This window comes from Cupressus sempervirens, chromosome 9 (genome assembly GCF_028749045.1).
Source record: "Cupressus sempervirens isolate cs-2001-9-10 chromosome 9, ASM2874904v1, whole genome shotgun sequence".
Classification (NCBI taxonomy): domain Eukaryota; kingdom Viridiplantae; phylum Streptophyta; class Pinopsida; order Cupressales; family Cupressaceae; genus Cupressus; species Cupressus sempervirens.
This window is the reverse complement of record NC_143126.1, coordinates 438,959,692-438,984,545: the sequence shown is the minus strand read 5'-3', so window position 1 is coordinate 438,984,545 and position 24,854 is coordinate 438,959,692. Positions and strand designations below refer to the sequence as shown.

At 35.1% G+C, this 24,854-nt stretch overlaps 1 protein-coding gene across 1 annotated transcript in view; it reads left to right on the top strand.

Annotated features, from left to right (window-relative positions):
* The window catches only part of LOC149539185 (hydrolase family protein / HAD-superfamily protein), a 193,216-nt gene that overhangs the window by 36,357 nt on the left and 132,005 nt on the right, over positions 1 to 24,854 (top strand). Inside the window, exon 3 of the mRNA XM_089800509.1 lies at positions 6,871 to 6,906. Coding sequence (XP_089656635.1) covers positions 6,871 to 6,906 — 36 coding nt within the window. The remainder of the gene's footprint in view (positions 1 to 6,870; positions 6,907 to 24,854) is intronic.

Sequence of the window (24,854 nt, the reverse complement as noted above, 5' to 3'; positions counted from 1 at the left end):
TAAATTTGTATTCCTCCGTGGACTGCTACTTGTAATCTTTTATCTAGTATAATCTTTTGGGAGTAATATACTATTAAATATCCTGCGCTAGTACTTTGTTGCTTCCTTCCCAAATAGTTCATTCCTTCCATCATGGGTATCTCATTTTGCATTAAATCTTTTTCTTATCTTTAATCAAGGATGGTATTTTATAATTTTCTGTTTTTCTAAAATGAACTTTCTACCATCATGTCTTACATTCTTACATTTACACTCTGGCTCTAATACCATGTTGAGTGACATAGATCTTTTCTGCAAATGTACTAACATTGCCAATGTGATTGATGTCTTCCAAATGCAGATTCGAAGACTAATAAATATGAGAGGAGACGTGTCTCATGAAGAGACATGTCTCTATAGTTAATCATCATTAGTTAATATGTTAATTATATAATAACCATATGTACAACTCATCTTTAAGCATATTTGTAATATTAATATGTTAGCCATATATGTAATATATTATTATATTATTATATAATAATATATATTATATTACATATATAATATATATTATATATATAAGATATTTATCTTAAAGATGATTTACCATCAACAAGGTATCTTATGATAAAATCAATCTGACAGAAGCTACAACCTTAACAAGTGGGACCCATGGTCCTTCCTTCGGATGCACCTCGTACTCCATGTACCTTACATCTTTCACAGTTTACATGCAACAACTGTTTTCTATTCTCGCGGTTGGCTCAAAGACTTGAGGCTCAACTATCTTTATTTTATTATCCCTTTTTTATTTATTGATGATTGGTGAGTTCTAGCCAATGAGAAATCTGCTGCATCTCATAGTGGATAAAAATGTTGTCTTTCCTTTTGATGGATGGCTTTGTGGACGTGATGATTGTTAGTGCCACATGGTCATTACGATTGGCCCTTTTCTTATATGGTGGAGATTATATCTCTTTCTTTCCATCGTGGCACTTTCTACAATGAATGTTATTTTTCCGTTTAAATGATATTCGCCTTTCCATGTAAGCTCTTCCTTGCATTTGCTGAGTTACTTCCACATGGCTCACTCTATGCCATGAGTGCAATCCATTTTCTGTGTGTTCGCGTCTTTACAATTTTCTCTATATGTTTTTTCCATAATGTGGTGGTTTAGATGTTGCACATCTGTTATTTTCTCTTTCCATATTATTAACTAATGTCAGATGCTTCGATGACTGAGCAATACTAGACCAAGATTAACATCAATCATGCATATTGTAATCCTTAAAGTAAGTGTGGCTTTGTTATATTTAAGCAACATGATTTGAAACTAGTCTAAATGCGCAAGGGTTCTTGACTTTCCCAAAGATAGCTTGGCATTTTCCGATGACGTATAATTTCCACTTCACATTGACTTCGATTAGAAATCCTCTTTTCAATGCTTCATCTGTCTACCAGATATCTCATCATTGTTTGGTACCGCTAGGAAAAACTACACACATATGAAATGTTCAACAGGGACTGTTTTACCTTCTTTGCCAACTCTTTCACCTTCTCTGTCATGTTCTCCAAATCAGTATTGCATATATGTATTACTTCTCAATTTAATGGATTTCAAACTCTCCACGTAGATTGTTCCATACAAAATAGAGACGTGAAACAAATGTTGCTATATCAAATATTCATCCTTGAAATATAGCAACCTATATAATTAAATTACAAATAGTTTTGCTGACTATAGAGTATACCCCAATACTTTATCTGTAAAATTTTTCAGGTCCAACTAGAAAGGAGTCACTCTAGTGCCATGTTTGTATTGCTGAAATTTTCTTAGTTACATTTGTTGTTGGCTTTGATACCATGTTAGTTTCTAAGATCGCTGCAAATGTACTAGCAATGCCATTTTTTATTTATTGTGTTCCAAATGCAAATGAAGGCTTATAAATATGAGAGGACAAGACATATCTCATGAAGAGACATGTCTCTACGGTTAATCATCACTAGTTAACATATTAATATAACCATATATATAATATAATATAATATAATATAATATATATATATATATATAAGATATTTATCTTAAAGATGATTTACCATCAACAAGGTATCTCATGATAAAATCAATCTGACAGAAGCTACAACCTTAACAACTTTCCCCTGCATTTGGTAACAATGGCGGTATTAATTTAGTCCCATAATGTTCAATAGATTCTTACACTTATTGGGTTGGTGGGGGATGTCTCTTTCTCCCTTAATGTATATTACTCCAACCTATTTTGTCCACTACTTGGACTTTAGCACTAATGACTATGATATCCCTTGTCATCATTTATAAGAGATAGATATCAAGTGCTAAAGTTTGGGATCATATATAATATATATTTGGTTCAATGTCGATGCTGAAACTTGTGTGTAGATCATTCAAGAATTGCATTCATAAAATTTGGAGCTGAATTGGATCATGATGTTGCTGCCAAACTATCCCATGTCGAATGTGATTAGATGAATCTAAAAACTCAATGACTTGGGCTTTTGTTGCCTAATCTAGCATAGGGGAAATGCTCAATGTTAGATGAGATAGGTTGTGAGTGTTTGTCCTTGCCAAATAAGTCGGATCTAGGTCAAGACGTTGATTGTGCAGATCATGTGATAGTCGTTGGCTTAGACTACACAAATCAGGCTCGGGTTGAAAATGCTTGAGACATCTCCGCACTTGCAAATTGTATGCTGCTTTAATGCTGCAATGTTTTGATCAGGCTTAATAATCAAAATGAGAAGGCTTGTGTATTCAGTTCCGGAACTTTGTTTATGATTTCACATTTTGCATGCGTTTTCTACCATAACATCTCAATGAGGCGACATATCTTTGAGCTAATCCTAGACGTTTACTATGTCTGGTCTACGCCATTTGTATTTGTAAAAAATTCTGGGCGTCTTGTCTTTGAAACATCCTTTAAATGGTTTGACCCACATTGTGGCATGGTATGGAGTTATGAAATTCAGTGTTCTATCATTCACTTATACATTTGCATTTGGCTTTGATACCATGTTGATTTTTTGAGGATTGCTGCAAATGTAATTGCATTGCCATGTTTTTGGTATACGTATTCCAAGGGCAGCGATCTCTCTCGTTTTATATTGTGGATGACACATGGAAGGGACATGCCTCTTCATTTTATTTAATTAATATAAAAAATAATTATTTAATTACACACAAATATATATATATATATATATATATATATATATATATATATCATACACACACATATAACTTCAGTTTAGTCTTATGAGTTTATCCACCTGAAGCTACCAAACATTAACAATCCTATCAAAGCTTGGAGAAAACAAAGTGTCCAAGACACTTGAGAAGTGCCTTCGAACTTCTAAGAGTGTCAATGAAATTCCCAAACTTTTGCAGAGACTCACGTACAAGTGCTAGATCCGGTTCACTTGTCTGTTGTGCAGTGATAATTACCTTTTGAACTGTGCTCGCACTATCAGAGATAATATTGTTATATTCTATCAGTTTTCCTTGTAGACTACTCAATGAAGTTTTATAGCTTGTCAATGTATCAATCATGCCAAAATCAAAATTATCCGCCTCAAGCTGTAGACAAATAACTTTCGTGGCCTCTGTCAATTCATCTTCTTCCTTGTTCAGCTCATCATTTTCAACTATTACTTGCATGCCAGCTCTTGAAAGCGTTTGTTGACCATGTGTTCCAGTGATCCACCATTGTCTTGATTTCTAGTACTAGCCCCTGCATAACTTGTTCCTTGTTGACCATTAAATGCAAATAGGCATAATATGCCTTTGGTGAAGAGATGATCTCACACTTGCATAGAATATCTAGATCAACTTCTGTCGTGCTCCTCTAAACATCTAGATCCCCATCAAGAATCTTGAGCTGTTGGTTGAATGATGTAAAGAGCTCATTGAACTTGGCTATTATGATATTATCTCCCGTTCATGCTTCAATACCAAGTAAGCACTTCAAATCACTTGCACACCTTGTGATTCTATGCTGATGCACAAATTGTCAATGATTTTGACCTTCCGCTCCATCCACTAGTGTGCTTAGGAAAGATGTAGAAATAGGATCAAATCTTTGAGAAAGGTTATCCATCTTTTCAATGGTCCCAAGAAGATGTTTATTTTCTTCTTTCAAATGAATCTTCTTTCAACTGATGCTGTGGGAGGATGGTGAATTAGCTTGAATAAAAATTTAACTATTCATTCCATTCAACTTATGTGCAGAAGTAAATAACTGAAACAAAAAGAGTAAGATGCATAAAACGAGGATTTTTACATGGAAAACACAATATGGGGAAAACCATGGTGAGAATTACACTCGATATGCAAAGAACAAATTGCAATCTTTTAGGTCAAAGGCCAAGGAGCCCTTTGTTTTTGAAGCGGACTTGCAAACTTAGACACACAACCTTATGGAAAGATACAAGGACTCGTGAATCATTAAAGATCAGTTTCTTCAGGGCAAGGTACAATGCAAATGATTACAAGGAACTATACTGCTTGAACTGGTTAGATGTTCATTCTCAAAAGTGCCGATTACAGTTCTTTATTCATTTTACTGCTCATACATCAATATCTGTTTTCATCTCTTCTTGTCTGCCCATTCACACCTTTGCAGTTTACAATATCTCATACACAACTCATTCACTATATTACATACCTCAATTGCCAAAGGATATCTACCTTTTTTTTATCCACAGTATTGTCCATAACATCAGCCTAATAAGATGTAGCGTGTAACACAAGCTGTTGGCTCCAAACTCAATCTCCAAAGTGCACAGAAGGGAAATAAGATGTTTCAGACATTGTTCCATGTAATCTTACCTTCCGCTTGATCCAAAATCATTGTCATTATTATTGCACCATCACCAGAGCAATCAAGCTTAGCCATCTTCGTGAGCAGACACCTGGAACCTTCTCCAAAACTCTGGATAAGACTTGAGAAATCCGAAAACACCTTCAATAATCGTCTCCATCAATCTGCATTTATCCAAACTAACATATACACACTGCTGTCACTGTACCACTCCGGAACAGGTAGAAATACTGCTGACACACCTTTTGGACCATAGTTGACATCAATGTCAAGTTTGACATTAATGGCAACCGAACATACATATTTGCATCAATACCCCCTTCGTCACTTATGACAAACACTTGTGGACTCTTCAAAACGTCATATATTTCTCCCCCTTGACATAAAGGACAAAGGGTGTCCTCTAAAACACTGTACGTACTTTGTGTGACCATACATTACTCCCTGTAATATGAAAAGTCATATCTATAACTAGACCCACATATCCTTCTTTGCAATTCATGACTTCAATATTTACATTAGCTTCCCCCATCCCTATTGATTCCCCCTCGGGGAATGCACCAAAAATGAATGCAATAGAAATCAAAACTGTATTCCTCATTTGCCAGTGTATATACAGATCCAAAAATGTCTTACCACCAAAATTAGGTCTTATACGTCAAGTAATATGCCATTATATTGTATCTTCAACAATCCAAAAGTAGATTCCCATGAGGAAATGGTTAAAGACAGAATCCTATTCTGACATTAAATTGCAAGACAAGATCTTTTGCAATATCAACATTATCTATTTTCTGCATTTTCTTCTCAATCTATTATGCGCCTTTCGAAACCTAAGATAAAGTCACCATCGTTTGATCAATCGCTTCCCTTAATAGAAGAAATTCTTTTTTAATTTGATTTGTTTTCTTTTGTAAAATATCTAGCAGAGAATGAAGTTGACTAATCTGCAACACGAGAGACATCATTGTCTTCCTCTAAATCACGTGTCCATCAGCAAAATATGGGTTTCAATTCAGTCCATTTGTGCTTTTATGTGCTTGGTAGAGTCTTGCCATTTCAAACTATACTTGAATAGATTTGTAGTATTCTTGACACACACTCTAACCTTCTTTAGATTTTCTTGCAGCATGGTATGAGCATTAGTGCACTTGTTACATCTCTTAACTTTCCTTTCATCATTCATCTTCATTATGACCTCTTAAGCTTTTTGTTCAAGGTGTGTAGAGTGATCTTTGAATGAGTCCGTCAGTAGTTTGAATTGCTGTTCCAGGGTAAAAGATGCATCAATATGAATGTAAGGCATCATGAATAATCTTCACCACGTCATCAATCAGACTTTTTCTCCTCAAGAATTCCTTTTCTTACCTCCTGAGTTTGAGGAGCTGGTTTGCATCATTCAAGATCTGCTTTTGAATCACATTTATTGTTTTAACAAAATTTACAAGGATACCTGTAGTAGTTTTTTTTACCAATCACAGGCCAATATGGAACTAGTAGAAGAAAGAAAGTATTAAGGCATAAGATGGCTAATCGCACATAAACTTTATCAATTGACTAAAACTGAAAAGAGGGCCGTTCCATGGTAGTGTCTTTACTTGGAAAGCTAGGTTATGTATTCAACAATGATTTATGAAAAGTTTATCATAAGAAGATGGATGCATTTTAGATTACTTCTCCACATCATGACATCATTTCTGTGCTGAAATAATTTCTTGATGCCGCTTGTTTGGTTAAAATCTTTTGGTTCAATATTTGACAAACACAAGTAGATACTTTTTCCAAAATTTTTAAGTTTTTTGGGTTAATTTTATGGTTGAATTGCTGTGGGCACACCATCAGTTTTGTGCCTTTATTTTTCAAGAGCATGGTGCTTCTTTGTGCATAAGTTTGAGCTTTTAGAGAAAATCATTCACTTATGAACATTCCATCAAATATGATGTATACTGAGAATATGGCTTTTCTAGCTATTAAGTGGAAGTTTCACATTTTTTGAACATTCAAATAACTTTACTTTTTATTGATGCAGCTGAACTACGAGTGCCTTTTGTGTTCTTGACAAATGGTAAGATTTCAACTTTTGTGAAGCCATTATGGATGCAAATGAACTACAACTGGTGAGGTGTCAATTTTTGTTTCCATAGTACAGTTCAGTTGCTAGAAATATTTCATGTAGAGGTGTCAATTGATAGATTGTTAACTTTTCATGTCATTTTCTACTTTGGTTGGGTAGTTCTCCTTGCATTTGTAAATCTTGCTGCAGTCTTAGCCTAATGACAGTTTGGTATTACATCCAGGGTGATAACATAGTTGAGTTAAACTTTGCATTTAAGAAAACATCAAGGGATAATATTTGGATTGTGGATATTTGTAAATTATGTTGGTTTTAGACATAGTTAGATCCTAAGGAGCTTCCCTTTACAACTTGAAGAACTGTCATACTATTTGTTTTGTTTTGTTATGAAAGTGACAAATCAAAACACTATCAATTTTTGGCAAGTTTGTTGGAGACAAGACACAAGAAGTTGTGATTCCAAGCAAAACATCTTATCACATTTGAGTTTTTTGATCCTCACTAATATGGTATAACTAGATTATGGTGGAAGGGTGGTTTAGACCTATTTTTGGGACACCTCCTCAAGCATATTTAAATGAAACTTTATCATCATCAATGATTTGTGACTTGTTGGCATATATTTAGGAGATTGAGATAAAGGAAAGGAATTGTTTTAGGCAATGGTTGATTAATCTTGTGGTGAGAACCCGAATGAGCTACCTCCACTTCAATCAATTGTCAAAAGGTGTCTGATCGGTCCCTTAGCACATGCAACTTGTCTTGATTTTTTACTGGGATCAATAAAAAATTAATGAAATTCCATGGCAGTGGATCAGTTATCTCAAAACTCGCCACAACTCTTTGCATGTTTATGTAGCATGCTAAAATTTCCCATAAATAATCAATTAATTATAAACAAAATAAACAATATCTTTCATATTCACATGAAACAGCTATAATAACCACTCTACACATTAAATGAAAGGGATCAACGACTATAATGGAATAAATGAATCCTAGTACATGGAAAGAGAGTAACTGATCTAACAATATTAACCTACTAACATATCCTCAACTAAAAATGAAATACATAAAATTCCCATTTTAAGAAGATAACTTGAATGTGGAACATATCCCTATCTTGTGCAAGTCTTGACATCTGGTGGAGAGGAGAAGCATTGTTAGGGGCTTAACCTCCCAACCGCAAACTCTTAAGTATCCCCACACAATCTCAGCTAAGAAAGACCCTCCCTACCCGAGATTAGGCATGGGACACTCCTGTCCTACCACTGAGCATCCTGGTGTTACAATGTTGGCTAGACAACCAGCTAGGCTATGGAGTCCTTCCCATCAACCCGTCTATCCAACTGCCAGCAACGCTGACCTCTAGTGATCACAAGAAGAAGCATGCCACTAAACCTACCTTGGCTAGGGATTTTAAATGGACACTATGTGCTCAATCAGCCACCGCTTGACCTGACAACAAGATCAGTACCCCTTGATCACCGGGAGCAGACTTTGTCTATAATACTTGTTAAGTTCATTAACTTCTTATAAATTCTGATTTCTTCATTTTATGTTGCAGGTATAACTCATTGTTCATATACTAGCAGCCCATATTCTTCATCTCGACCTTGCTGTTCATCCTTGATGAATCTCGATATTGTTGTCTATATCCTTGAACAATCATGGTTTATTTGAGTTAGTCACTTTCTGCCCATCTTGGGCTTATGACGGATATTTACATAATGAGAGCATGTTAATTATTATCAATTCCCTTAACTCACTGAGAGTGCTTCTTATCTTGGAGGCATATTGAGGATGCCTCTGTATAAGTAATTGCATAGGGTTAGATATCCTTCCAATTCTGATTTAAGTTTTGAAAGAACAATCATAATAGTATGCAATAATTAAATGTGATCCTTATGCAAGCTTTATGCTATAATCTTTTGCAAACAAGACATTCATTTTAGAGCTAATCCATCTGGCTCTATATAATACATAACAATATTTCATTATGAATTCCAAATGAGAACTTTCAGACCCCTTTAAATATAACAAAATAGTAAGAGGACTTAGAAAGAATGCACAACTTGACAAAGGTATTATCACCCTCAAGCGCAAATGAAAGCTGGATTACATGATATGGCTCCTTGCTTGTAGCTTCTAGCAACATGGGTACAAATGATTTGTTGTCAAGGAACACGCTGAATATGCAAGAATCAGAAGTGCAATCCCATGACACTGTAGTTGCAATCTTATAAGAGACAACGAGATATGATTGTTAACAACAATAAGAGCACAACACAAAATATGCAATTTACAACAAGCTTATGAAGTATGAAATGCTATTGCAATTATATGCACGACATTGAATGAACAAAATCAAAGCAGAGTAATATGAATTCTATTGTGGATAAGGAGCACGGGCGTATGAAGCCTGCAGAGATAGGGAACTCACAAAAGGTAGCATATGCGGACGCCCCTGCTATTATATATGAATCGCATTAGAGAAGATCATTTTCTTGTTGTCACGAGCATGCTTGGTTACAAGCAAGATGAGAAAGGTTGCAACATTAAGAGTTACATTTAAGAGCCTCTAAAGGGGCCAATAGCATATGTGGCTATTTCAAAAGAAGAAAAAGTATTTAAGAGGCTGCTTGAAAACAATAATAAAGAGGGCCGATGACATGAACTATAATTAAAACCATAGTTACACCGCCCTGGGGGATGGGGGGATGAGGGAATGGGGGGACAAGTTTTTAGGACTGGGGGATAGAGGGGCCTTAATTTGGAGACGACGGTAGGGGGTTGTATATACTATATACTATATACTATACATATGGTACTTAAAATGCTAGTTATGAAAACATGTATTGTAATATAAGATATAAAGATGTAAAAGAGTAAATACTTGAATATTGCATTATATTGGAACATCGAACATTGAACATAAACAGTCAAATCAGAAAATAGTTAACACCAGACGTCCACCCATCCTCAGTGGAGGTGGTGGAATCTGGTGATGCCGCTGGGGACAGGGGAACAGAGTCCCCAAGTCCTCGGTGTGTCCTCGTCCTTGGTGCGTGGGGGAAAAAAGCGGGGGGGGGATGCATACCCATATTACTATGATTAAAACATAGCCAAAAATTGGAAAATAATAATTCCACTCACAAGGTATTAATATAAGGATTCCACCCTATATCTATCTATACTCATATATGCATGTGTACATGCATATGTATATATATGTGATATTGTAAGCATACTTATGTTGGGTATACGTCTTATTTTAAGTGGGTGTATACGCTCATGTATGTCTCATTTGAATTACGCATATATACATATATATATATATATGTACATACATGTACAAGTATATATAGGTACCATGATATCGTTATATTAGGACGCGTTAGTTATTATAGGAAGCTTTGAAGTTCATATCATTATATATAAAGGTAACAATTTAGTTCCATTTATTTATCTTATCATCTTATTAAATATGTAGACCATTTTAGCTCATGGTGATTACTTGGTATCCCCTTGTTGCCTAGTCCGGTGTTTCCCTTAACCAAGGTGGTTTAGGACACATACCTGTTAGCTCAATGGTAGGTGGTGCCCTCGTGCCCTCTCCTTTTCTAGCAATGCATCCCCCCCTTCATCGCATACCTGCAAGAAGAAATCTACCATGGTAATAACATATTTCTCATCATTTAATTAACTCAAATTTACTTTAACAAGTATTAATATTAGCTATCCTTTTCCAATTCATATGACATCATAACGATTAACCATATTCCAAATCCCATGAATTTATAATAGATAACCAACACTTCCATTTCACATGAACCATAACGATTAACTAACTTAACCAAATCAACTCGCTTCACATGAAGTTCACAATGACTATAAAGAGCATTTTATTTTTAAGCAAAAATAGGGATGTAACAATTTAGAATAGCATGTGAAGATTTTGGACTTTGAAATGAGCTGGATTTTTTTTTTATAATACTTTTATTAGTATTTGATGAAATGCCACTGATCTTGTTTTTGTTTCTCAATGTATTCAGTTTGTCCTTTGTGTATGATTTTTCATCAATTTCTCACATAATGTGGATAACTTAAAGATATATCATATAAATTAACATCTTACTACTCATCCAAATTGGAGGTGTTCACAACAATGATTCAACATGAATGATTATTTTATTTATTTATCAAAAATCATGTTGCATTCAATTTACAGGGACACTTGTAAGCTGCTGATAGACTGTTCTCTATGGATGCAACTCTGAGTACTCCCATGGTCCCTCTCCCAAGCCTTGAAACTTAATGTGTAGTCATTGTAATGGGAAGTGCTAATAGAAACATGACTTTGAAAAGATACCTTTTTCTCCACTTGTGTTGGCTTTTTAGCTGACCAAACTGCCATCTAACTGAATTTTTTTTTGTCTCCCCTAAAATTCCTTTGAAACTTTCCTCAAGCCACCTGACTTTAATAAAGTAGGGTACTGAATTTTCTAGAATGATCTGATAGCCTATATTTTCACTGTGTTAAAATACTTAAAATATATTGTGAAAATGTCATGAAGAGTTTTATGCAACTAGGGTTTCTCATATATTGTTGTCAATTTTTCTATAAAAACCTTAACCTAGCAGGTATTTCATTTTGAAATTTTTCCTTAACCTAGAATCATACAAATGTTCTAAGACTTGTGTCCTATGCTTAACCATTGCAAAGTTTCTTATTCCATGATTGGGTTGGTTTTAACCCTAGGTTCTGTGTCTAGTGGGAGATCGCAATCGATTTTCAAACTTTCCTTTTCTCTTTATGATCTCACAATCAAAGTTATTAGTGTACAGTCGTAAGTCTTAGGTTTTCAGTCTCCTAATGTTACGGTAAGGGGGTTTAGCACAAGTTCGTAAGTGGAAATTCATGGGTCTCCCGATATCACGATATCTAACACAAGTGTAAAGGTGTATAAGTGTTTTACATAGGTTCCGCTCTTACGCTCATGTTAAGAGCGTAGCATCGTAAGTGTTTTTCATGAAGATCAGCAGGTGTTATGATCTTATGATGAAAGGAGTAGCATAAAAGCGTAAATGTTTTCTATGGAGTCTTGACCATACATGTAGATCAGAAGCATGAGATCGTGAAGTGTAGAGTTTCAAGTCATATAATGCTCACGATCTTCCAATGTGGGGCTTAACGCATAAGTGTAGTAGAATTGAGCACATGTGAATAAAGTCTTTTGGGGATACAAAAAGCGAAAGATCGTACAATCGCAAGGTGAGATATAAAGACTCACACAGCTACAAAATAAGGCAAAGCGTAAGTTCGGAAGATGAAATAAGAAGGGTCCCGAAGCCACGATAAAGAGTCGAGCGTATGATCGAGAGACTAAAGTAAAGCTAAAGTTAGGGCCTCTGGGGTTACGGTAAACAATAAGGGTAATTGATAACATATGGTGGGAGGGTTAAGATAAAAGTTAGAAGAAAAGCTCCCGGGGCTATGGAGGGTTTGAATTTCAAATAAAAGGTGTAAGATTGCAAGCCCTAAATATGACATGAAAAATATTTTTGCTTTCTCTAAACTAGAAAAGGACAGAAAGGTTTCAACTAATAAGGTTTTAAAAATACGATAAAGTGCTAAGTTGGATAATTAAGTCAATGCTCCAGGTGATAGAAATACTAAGAATTAAAGCTCGTGCATGCAGGAAATCAATGCAACAAAGAAGTTGATGAAGTACACAGTGCATAAAAGACATTTTCCAGGCTGAAACAAAGTACCATTTACAAAGCACGAAGACTTTGAGAAGTTGCAGAGCTTTTAGATCTTATTTGTAGACAAGATGTTAGAAAAAGGAGGTAGAAGATATCCAAGCTAAAGGCATGGAACTTGTAGAAACATCAACCTCAAAAGGATGAAAAACTCGACAGAGAAGGCCAAATAAATATGCAGATGAATGGATAAAGCTATTCTCAAGGTTGTCAAATGCCATCTCTGCAAATGATCATGATTTTAGAGACCCGTACTCGTTCTACAGAGATACAATTTGCCTTGGTGTAAAGGGATACGAGTTCAGATATTTTTACAACAACAGGTTCGAGAAGATCTCCATCTACAACCCATGGAGAAGAAATATGGCGAAGCTACTATTCCCAGAGGTACATGTGGATGTTGATTTTTATGAAAGCCCTAATCAAATCATACAATCCAGCAACCAAATCATTCCACAAACACAACAGGAGTATTTTGTGTACATTGGATTGTGCTTCATTCATTGAAACTTTTGGACTGGAAGGTTAGATGAGTGTCCCAATTGATGTAGATGAGCTTTAAGGAAACTTCAAAAGAAATGTGAGTTCTTACATTGGAAGAGTGATGATGCATCATGTCTCTATGGACCTCAAAAGGGTAGGAGATTTTCCTAAGAAGGTAGAGAAAATGATGCCTGTGAACAAGTTCTAGAATTACTTTCAGAAAACTGTGTATTGTGTTCACAAGGTAGTGGGAAGTGATGGCTCTAATATGATGTTTGGATCAATATATATTATAGCTCTAGATGTGTAGAATCCCTTCCACAATGTAGAGTATGATTGCGTGGGTTACATCATTGAGAAGATGCAAATACAGATTCAATCAACACAGAGAGGAGAATTGGGGAATTTCAAATTCCACCATTATTCATTGTTGATGCATCTTATCTTGTACAAAAATGTGGGATACATTATTCTAGATTTCATTGATTAGACATCTGATGAAAATGGAGAGTTGCCAGTACAACTATGGACACGGGTATGGGATAGATACTACCATTGGATAGATACTACCATTACTCTGATTCTGTTTCTTTTTTCAATAATTTTAGTGTAGTAATAATGAAAATGTTAGACCACAATTTCTTTAGGGCCCCTGAAATTCTGAAAAGTTTATTAAGAACAACCCTCTTGCCTGAACAGAAGAGATTAGATCATAATTGGGGTGACATCTTCTTGCTCCAAACTTTTTCTCTTATGAGAGTTTATGCATGTCCTCAGCCACCTCACGTATCCCTCCTAGGCTTGCAATCATTGAATTTCTATGGCAGTTGATCATGGTAGATAGGGAGTACTTAAGGCCAAAATTGCCCAAGGGCACCTTTTTATGTAGATGTTTCAGGATAGGAGACTTTTCAATTGGAAAAGAATCTCTAGATCAAATTCATGCATTCCTTAGGCATTATAATTAATCTACTGCCCCATATAGAATCTATGATCTAGAAAATTTCATGAGAAATACCTTGAAAGGGATCAGAGGTTATGTGTTGCCTAGTACTAGGGAATTGCCCCTTGGGGATTTAATTACAAACATTGTAGCTGAAGGGGAAGCCATAGAAAGATTAAGAAAATATGATGACATCTTGAGGGTGGAGAACGAATTGAAGAGGACAAATCCAAATTTCAAGGGTTTTTACTTAGATGTCCCATACCCCTATAGGCTAAAGAAGATGGTTGATTATTATGATGATATCATGGCACAAATGCCTGAGGAGCTAGTAGGTGAAGAAGGGAGGTTAAACCTTGAGTCCCCTGAGCCTAATGTATTTTTGGAAGTTGAAGAGGAGCCAACAGTAGTGGTATGGGTAGCCAAGGGCAACAAAAGGCCAAAAGTTGTCCAAGTACCTAATAAGGTGAAACAGAGGACACTACAACTGATGCCTGGTAAGAATCAATATTTTGCTGATTTAAGGCAAAATTATTTGTAGGAAAGAGTAACAACAACAGAAAATTCTCTGACTGACTTACAATTGACAGCAACCAGGGTGGATGATACGATCATCTAGGCAGAAAAGTTCATTGAAGATGATGAATTTTTGAAATCTGCTTAGTTTAAAAGTTTCCTACACAAAGTGAAACAAAGTGAGTTGGTCTTGAAACTCAAGCCAGGTGAATCTAAGGAGAAGATTCAAGAACTTGTAGATAATTGTAGGCATATGATCTTGAAAGTGAGAAAATGACTCCTACAGAGGCTAGAGACCTTGTACAAAGGAGTGGAATGCTTTTGGTGCTTGGTTGGGATCTTGAGCAAGCATTCGTGTTGTATCAAATCAGAAGACAAGATAATGCAATTTGATATGAGCCATTTGGTGTTGATGGTTTCCAAAGAGGGTTAGGATTCAACATAGACTCTAAGTCCTTGGCAATGTGGAGCATGGCACCTGAAACAAACAAGTTAAAGCTAATGGACATTCAAAGCACTGCTCAAGGCAATATGATATTATGGACTATGCATAACACTTCTAGTACAGAAGTCTCTAAGGCCTTGAAACATTTTCATTGATGAATGAGGCCAAGGTTGAAGATATTGAGACTAGGCTAGCCAAGATCTTCCATGATTACATTGACATTAGAAAATTGTATGAGGAAGAGCTCAAAAAGAGCTATGTCTATGGGTAGAGAATCAATGATTTAGAGTTAAAGGCTAAGGAGCTAGAAGCTGAAGTGGAATTTTTAAAGGATCAGCCCAAGGCAATAGAGGAGAGCAGAGTAGAAGTCAGGATTGAGGAACTAGCAAAGACTACTTAGGAGACAACTCATACTACAAAACAAGTATAGATTGATTTTGAGCTTAAGGGGATGAGTATTGATGTTGAGGCTCCACAGCAAGGTGATGGAATAAGAACAAATGTTTTAAAAGGTATGATAGGCCACAATATAGGCACTTTGAAGAAGATCTCTCAACAAGCACATAGCCTTTTCATTTCTCTGTAAAGTGTTGGGCATATATGCAATGAAGCACTATTATGGCTGTCACCTATTTTTAACCAATGGGGACCATATATTCAATTTTTTTAAAGATTAATTTTGTTAATGGCAAAGAAGCCTGATTTGCTTGATAAGATTTTTACAGTAAAGGAAGGTTTGGAGATAGTAAAAGAGTTAATTGGTTTCTTTACTAGTAAGTTGCAAATTGTGCAGAGTAAAATGAAGATTCTTATAAGGGGAATTAATTCTTACATCCCACCAATTTTCGATGCTGACAATAAGTTAAAAGACTGGCAGGAATGGTCAAATTCTTTTGACTCGATATTAGCTTTAGAAGGAGTAACAACCACTTTTGATGGTGATACAGATAATGTTGCTTTCAATGATTTGATTGATTCTCTCTTCAAAGTAGAAATTGATATGAACCGGTTTGTAACCGAGTCAAGAGCCATAACAGATGCCAGGTGGAATAAGTAGTTAGTGATTTGGATGAAGTTAGAGGTACTGAATGGCCAACAAAAAGAGAGATTTATGTGTGTGGGAAGCAGTCAGAGTAATTAAGGCTTTGCCCAAGGGAAGAAGTTAGAAGTCAAACTGATAGGCATATAAGAGGACAAAATAGAGGAAGGACAAGTCATCATAACAGGTTATCTTACTTTTGCATGGGTTTGCTATGGATACACTGACGAAGAAAACAAGGACTGTACTTAAAGATCTGGCGCTAGCTGTCAATTTTGAAACTGTTTCCCGCTTCTATCTAAGTACAAAGAATGTTTGTAAAAAAGAAAATATCTGAATTGTCTTTGTATTTTTGTTTTTGAAATCAAATTTTGACAAGTGTCCTCCCATTTGAAGCTTGTTGCAATCCTTGTCTATAAAAGGATTTCCAAGATGTGGAGTGAGGGTCTGATTTTTGTTTCATTTTAATGATAATGCTTTTTTGCAGTCAATCCAAGTTCTTATGTTAATTTCATGTTGTTTCAACTTTGTATTCTGAGAATATAGTGGATCATTGAATCACAGATTTGTCAAGTTCTGAATTATTTTCTGATTTTTGTATTAGATATGCATATTGTTCTGAAGAAGATTAATACAAAAGGATATTTCTGAATATCTGTGTCTTTAAATTTTGTCTCCATTTTCATATATTTGTCACTTTGAGATTGAATGAACAAAGTTCATTAAGTTTAGTGCATCTTGGATGAGTTGCATATCAATTCAATATTTCTTTTTAAATCAAGCAATTAAGTAAATGCTTCTGTGAATTGATAGGGTTTCTAAGTGTATGGTAGAGATTTAATAAGAATGGGATTTGAGGTTAACAACTGATATATTTAACTGCAAGTCAATTGAATAGATCAAGATTTACTGATATGACTTTGTGTAACAATGGATAAGGCACTGGTCATCAATTGAGATACAAATTGAGACAGTTATTTAGCTGCATAATTCACATTTAAATCAAATCAATTATCTAAAGTCTATGAGAATGGATTACATGTTGGTCATTCACTTATTGTAATAGCTTTTGAGTTTAGAGTTGGCTGCTGTAAATCAATAGTAAATTTCAATTTCAAGAAGATTAAGAGACCAAATCTGCTCTAAAGGGATGTGTGATGTGAAAATATGAAGAAATGTTGAAATCCCTAGGTAAACCCATCTTGGTTAGCAGAGCCTAAAGTGTAGGAAGCACTCTTGCTTTGTTAGTTGGTCCAAATCTAAATGTGTTCTGCTGAAAATGGGAAGTAGCTAATCCCTAGGTATACCTTTATCTTGCATTCTGATGTTGTTTTAGATCTGTAGTTTTAAAGCACCAACACCACCAATACTGCACAAAAAAGATAGGTTGATAGTATTTCTAGGTACTAGTAATTTTGTGACTCCTCTAAAAGCCAATGCTATCCTGTTGCACTTTTCCACGTGTTATTCATGTTAAGAATGTTAGCAGTTAAGTGTATTAAAACATTTGCGTATAAGTTAGTAGTTGATATATATATATATATATCATTATAATTGCTGTCACTATAATACTTCAGTGTTTCCATTCTTAAATGCATTATCATTATAATCTTATGCATTCGGGTATGAAGATATCGATTGCATCTTATAAATTGTTCACTGCCAATAAGCCATGGTAACGATAGGTAATAGACTGATTTCTATCGGACATTGTTAATGGTCTCTAACTCATTCACACCGATTGTGTTATCGGGTGACATCCCGTGGCATATGTTATGTATTATAATTGTTATCGGGTCTAACTAATACCTGTGGCATATATTATGTATTACAATTGTTATCGGGGTTTAACTAATATCATTATGAATCAGTGCTGATGTATATGCATGTTGAGGCATGACCACATTGGGTCATGCCCCTACTTGGTTGTGCTTCAATATGTATATATTAGTTCCAATTTATATCTGCAGATCATATCAATAAAAGTGGCATATAGATCTGAGAACATATGCAATAAGAACATATAAAATTAAGGAGTCAAGCATTATATAAGGAATACCGAAGCCTTTAATGTTAAATATTGTGGATCTTTGATAGATAAAACAATTACAAATAAATGCTTGCAGAGAATATCTTACTTGAACAATGCAGAATATATTTTCTTTTCTATGGTAGAAATTGCAGTAATATATTTACTTATCTTTGGCAGTGATCTCAGTGATGTATTTGATTATCTTTCTCCTTTAGCAGTAATCGTAACTCTGAATTGTTGTGTAACAAATGAAATGGTGTTGATAACAGTAAGTAATGTTTCACAATGCTGATGCTGACTGTAGGTACTTGAATGCTGTGTAATGATACTTTCCCTATGGCAGCATGCTTTCTTATATATGTGGGTAAAGGGCATGACTCCGAAGAGTCATGTCTCTATGTAGCTCAAGGGTCACGTAGAGACATGCCTCTTCGGAGGCATGTGTAGAGTCTCTGCTAATTCCTTGTTTCTAAATCAGACTTGTAGTCCAGTCTTTCAATACTGAGAATTGTCTTCAAAGAATTCTGAGTATAGAGGAACTTACTGTTATGTATATGCGGATTCAATACTGAAAAATACAACCTTTTAATGTGGAGGAGAATCTCAGAATAAAATTGCAGGAAGTAGAATACTTAGAAGAGCAGACTATTGTTTTTGTGTGTCTTCTAAACTGCATTCACAACCCTCTAAATATCTAGACCAAAGGACGTCACCCTCAAAGGGCATGTCCCTTTCCTTGGTCGGCTTCATAACTCCTCCTAAAACTGGCGATTTGCAAGATAAACAAACTTTAACTAATGACAAACACATTGTGTTAGTTTCTTTGTTTAATATTAAGAAATCTGGAAAGTTGTCTCCTAGAGGAGAAACTTATAAGTATAAATACAAAGCCTTTCTAAGATACTTAGAACATAGAAGAGATAGTGCGATCTGCACTTTCAGACTTGGTGATTATCAAGTTATAAACTTAACACTCCCTCTTAACTTGATAATCACATAGAGAGATATCATATCTAGCAACATCAATACAGATGAATAAGCAAGAATTAATACTCTATATTTGTCTGAATCTTCTTAGTGTGTAATATCATAGAACACATAACACAATGTCATATTACTCAATCTGTGATATGACAAATCACTGCTACTAGTGATAAGATACAGGTTGTGACTCATAGAAACTGGTATTTCTATATCGCAACGAGATCCTGAGTTTAAGATCTACTAGAATACAAGATAAACCCAGCGAATACTAAAATTCTTCCTTTATCCAATTTGTGACCCATGAGCAATGTCAACATCACAATATGATCTAAAACTCATCTAGAGCTAGCCCTCCCTTATACCTAACCCAAGGGGCCTAACTCAAGGGGCATGTTCATTGAATGGACATGTCCCTCTCTAGGTTGGCCTAATTAACAACATAATTGTTTCCTCAAGATTGGTGCCCATTCCAAGAGTTACTAATGGTTAGTAACTAACTAACCACACTAGTAAATAAGGAGGCTTATAAAAGCCACAAGGAAGATGCCAATCTGTTTAGAGGGGACAATATGTTTTATTGATCAATACTTTAAGGGAACTCATTCATCCAGATCATACTGATCTGAAAATCAGAACACTTGTCTTGTCAAAGTTACAATGAATTAACACTCCCTCTTAACTTGAAGTGATAGAGACATATCTAGCAACATCAATAGAGATGACTAAGCATAGATATGCACTCTATACCTTTTTGAATTTCAAGCATGATGTATCATTATACAAATGATATCTTAAAACACATCATATTACAAATCTTGTAATATAAGCTATCACCTGAGCTTGTGATCAAATCACTAAGCATTGTTCGTAATACAAACTATCAAATCACCTAGGCTTGTAACACAGGATGTTTGACAAGGCTAGTGATATGAAGTATTACTTGAACTTGTGATAATAGTATTGCATAGAATGCAATACTCAGGATAAAGACTAGAGAATAATTAAATTCTCCCTTTACCCAAGTTGTGACTTCTGGAGTTTTAGAAATGTCACTGTCACAACATGATCTTAATTTCGTCCAAGATCTAGACTCTACCAGCAATCCATTACTAGAATGCCTTACTCAGGATAAAATCCGAAGAATAATTAAATTCATCCAAATCTGCTAGTAATTCCCTATTGGTTACAACATTATTTTAGAGATCGTCACCTCTTATAATGTCTTTATACACGTGTTCATTATTTCAGAGACCGTAACCTCTTAAATAACAAACACAAATGGTGAAGTCCCATAATAGTCAATATCCTGACAATAATATAAATTGTCATAAGAATACAAAACAATTCAATCATACCTGAATTTTTTCAAAGATGATCACTCTTAGAGAGGTTTGATAAGAATATATGTTTTCTAATTTCCAGTACTTAAGGATGAAGTCTAGAGAATAATTAAATTCTCTCTTTATCCAAGTTGTGATTCATAGACATCGAAATGTCTCTTTCACAACACAATCTTGAATCTATTCAAGATTTGTCAGTAGTCCTCTACTGATTTAAAAAACACCATAAGATCATTTTCTATCACATCAAATTCGTGCTGGAAGATTCTTTTCTATTACTGCAAACTGATGCTGAGAAATGCTTCCACACCATGATGTTTATAAGGGTAGGCCCATCAGATGATCACTCACTTTAGATTTTTTTTTTAAGACTCCTACTGGATATCAAATCTTCTGAGCTCCTTATTCAGGGTTGCCTTGATGAGATGTCAGACTCCCTTTGAATCCAACCTTCTTTCCTACAAGAACATTCTTCAGAAAACAAAATCAAGGCATATACTCTTCTTAAAAAATACAAATGAAAGATATTATAGACATAAGGTAAAAGACGAGCTCAAGTAGAATAGATGCTTATCTTTCCATCATAACCTTGATGAAAGCTTTTGTACTTTATGAGTATACACCATCTTGACATGGTACACTTAGTCTGAGATTGTATAACCTAGATCCTGGGGAGCCAACTTGATCTTCTAAGTACTTTCTCTGACATATAACCTTCTTATTAGATGATACTTATGATTTTTGCTACAAATTCTTTATTACTCGGGAATAAATAAAGCATGGTCTACTCCCTCTGAGTCAAAATTCGCCATTGCATATCATTTAGTTTCTCCTTTTGTCAGAAAGGCATACTATGCTAATATCCATGATCTTAGTGTCACAACATGATGTCACTTTATTCCCTCCTTTCTAAGAGAATCAATACTAATAATCTGAATAGTCATAAGGTTATATAGAATGCATCTTTTCTAAGTCCACAATCATTAACACTCCCTCTTGGACTTGAGGGAAGATCAAAAATGCCTTGAGTAATGTGTTTTGGAGATGGAGCAACAACAAGCTTACAAAAATCCCACAAAATATTGTTGTGTCCAAGCAGCCAAAAAAATTTCAAGTTTCAGCAACCAAACACTGTTGACTCAAAATTAGATTGCACAACACATATCATAATGACCTTATCTGGAAATCACTATCTATTTCCATGTTATAAACATAGTGGAACTGTAGTCTTTCACTAATTTGTGACAATAAATTTCTCATTAGACGTAACAAGATGGTGTCATTTCTACAGATTGTGTGTATTCTTAGCGTTGTGCATGTTGAATCTTGAGCCCATGTCTTGCTCTCATCTTATTTGCAGGTCTGGATAATATAGAAAACTTATAATGCTCAGAAATTTGTACAATCGTTGACAAGCTTCCCGCAACCAATCACAATTCAATCTGAGGAAATCATCGATTCTGAAAGGTAATCCGCAGCTTGTGCCAATCACTAGTTATCCTTGGAATATTAATCTTTATCATTGCTGCCACCTTTCTCTTATCTATATCAACTAGCAGAGATAAATCACAACAACCTTGTTAAAGATCTCATTCTAAGCACTTAATTTTATTTATGTGTGTTTCAATAATATCTGCTCACATTAACCCAGCTGCTAGCACAATGATATTGACAGTTCCTTAACTCTTTGCTTTTGCGATAATCCTCATGACAGACAAATCTAACACGAATGAAGCCGCCATGTGCATTCACCATGTTAATGTGCTTCCTCCAAATAGATATCGCTTTGATAGAATAGGAATGTCTGATGCCGTATTGGGAACTACAACCACTATTTTGATTATTATTCACACTTGGGATAGATTCAAGGCTACTGCAGTTGAAGTATGACTCCTTTCACACATTGAAGGAGGTGCTGAATAACAAGGATTCATATACCCTCATATGTCTTTTTCCTCTTGACGCTCTCTTTTCTTTCTACTAATTCTTCCTTAAGCGAAGATGATGATGACATCAGATATAGTGTACGACTACTATATATTTTGAGATCATAGGCCATATTCTAGTCCACCATGTCTCTTTGTGGGAGTGGTCTTGTATTTTTTGGAATAGCAGCTGTACTTGTGGGGACTGTCTACACAAATGCATGCCTCCAAGCAGCGTGCAGTAGACTGAAGATAACAAATTCCCCCAGAGGCTTCACAGGATGAGCACGCAATGCTCTTATTGCATTTGACATCAAATCCTGTGTGGAGGAGCTCCCCCAGATTTATTTATTTTTATTATTTATTTATCACTTATGTTGTAACTTTTGTTGCTCAGAATTATAACACTTTATCGATCTACACAACTTTCATCGCTTCATGATGGGGACAATTCAAAAGGAAGTAGTGCAAAGTTTATCTGCTTCTACATTCCAAACACTTGATGCATTGGAGGATGTTACTGCAAGAAGGTTCCTTCTTACAGATTAGAACTCTTCCTGGTTTATATTTATCAGAAAAGGAAAATCCCAAATCTAGCTAGTCATAATTGTAATTGTCCTCAAGATAAACATTTTCTGGGGTATATATGGGATATGTGGAAAGGGCAAAGCAATTATTAAGAAAGCTGTGACCGGCAACCCGAACGGTTGTGTTTGTATAGCTTGATTATTTCATCTCTCCACTATCCTAAATCATTCTTGCAAAATCTCCTGACAATGATAATGCGAACAAAACAAAGAACTGGCCAACATAACATAGAGGGACCAAAAAACTGCACGACCCGATGCACTCGCCATTGGTTAGTCCGAACAACTAGGCTCTTCTGTGTAGTTAATGTTTCTATAAAAGCAGAATAGAGTGTTGAACTTATCATGCTTCTCTATAATCCCAGATATCTTCCTTTAATTCTAGATTGTCTTCAAAGAATTCTGAGTATAGAGGAACTTACTGTTATGTATATGCGGATTCAATACTGAAAAATACAATCTTTGAATGTGGAGGAGAATCTCAAAATAAAATCGCAGGAAGTAGAATACTTAGAAGAGCAGACTATTGTTTTTGTGTGTCTTCTAAACTGCATTCACAACCCTCTAAATATCTGGACCAAAGGACGTCACCCTCAAAGGGCATGTCCCTTTCCTTGGTCAGCTTCATAACTCCTAAAACTAGCGATTTGCAAGATAAACAAACATTAACTAATGACAAACACATTGTGTTAGTTTCTTTGTTTAATATTAAGAAATCTAGAAAGTCGCCGCCTAGAGGAGAAACTTATAAGTATAAATACAAAGCCTTTCTTAGATACTTAGAACATAGAAGAGATAGTGCGATTTGCACTTTCAGACTTGGTGATTATCAGGTAATAAACTTAACAACATGTTTAGTTTAGTCAATAACTAACATTTGTATACGTGCCCGATAATATTAACAAGGCACAATATTGAAGTCTGCCGATAATATGGAGCCCGACCATTATGAAGTTTGCCTATAATAGAGAGCTCGATCATTATGAAGTCTGTCAATAATATGATCTCTACATTGCCGATAATCCATGAAGCATAATAGGGATGTAGGCATATGTATGTGTATACGTACATATATGTATGCTTATATCTCTATGATTCATAGAAAACAACAGTAACTTTAGTATATCAAGAAATTCATGTTTTGCTTCTTTTGACGCTAAACATTAACACTCCCTCTTTAGCTAGGGAGAAGTAAAACATTAATTAAGTCATAAATTGTCATATAAGCAACACAATATGAACAATAAATGATCTCTACTTGCATTTAAGCAATGTCTAGAGATAGCCACTGATTAAGTTTCCATGATCTCTACTTGCACTTAAGCAATGCATAGAGAAGCACATATAATCTCTACTTGTACTTAAGCAATGTCTAGAGAAGCCCAAATAATCTCTACTTGCACTTAAGCAATGTCTAGAGAAGCCCAAATAATCTCTACTTGCTCTTAAGAAATGTCTAGAGAAGCACATAATAGGTTTATTATTTACAAGATCGTCACCTTGTAAATAATTTTCTACAAATGAATATGTCCATGAAAGATTGTCACCTTTCATTACATATCAAATACTATTAAGTAACCAATGGAGGCATAAACTCAAATGAAATAAATATTTTATTTCAAAAATTTATCATTACAATGAATCATACCAAGTTTTTCTTTGAAGTATTTCAGTTTCATTTTAGCAAAAGGCTTGGTAAGGATATCAGCAGTTTGCTCATTAGTACATATGTATTCCAATTGAATAACTTCTCGATTCACTGTATCTCTGATGTAATGGAATGGAATTTCAATATGTTTGGAGCGGTTGTGAAATATTGGATTAGAAGAAAGCTTAATACAACTTTGATTATCACAATAAATCATAGTGGGGTTCAAAT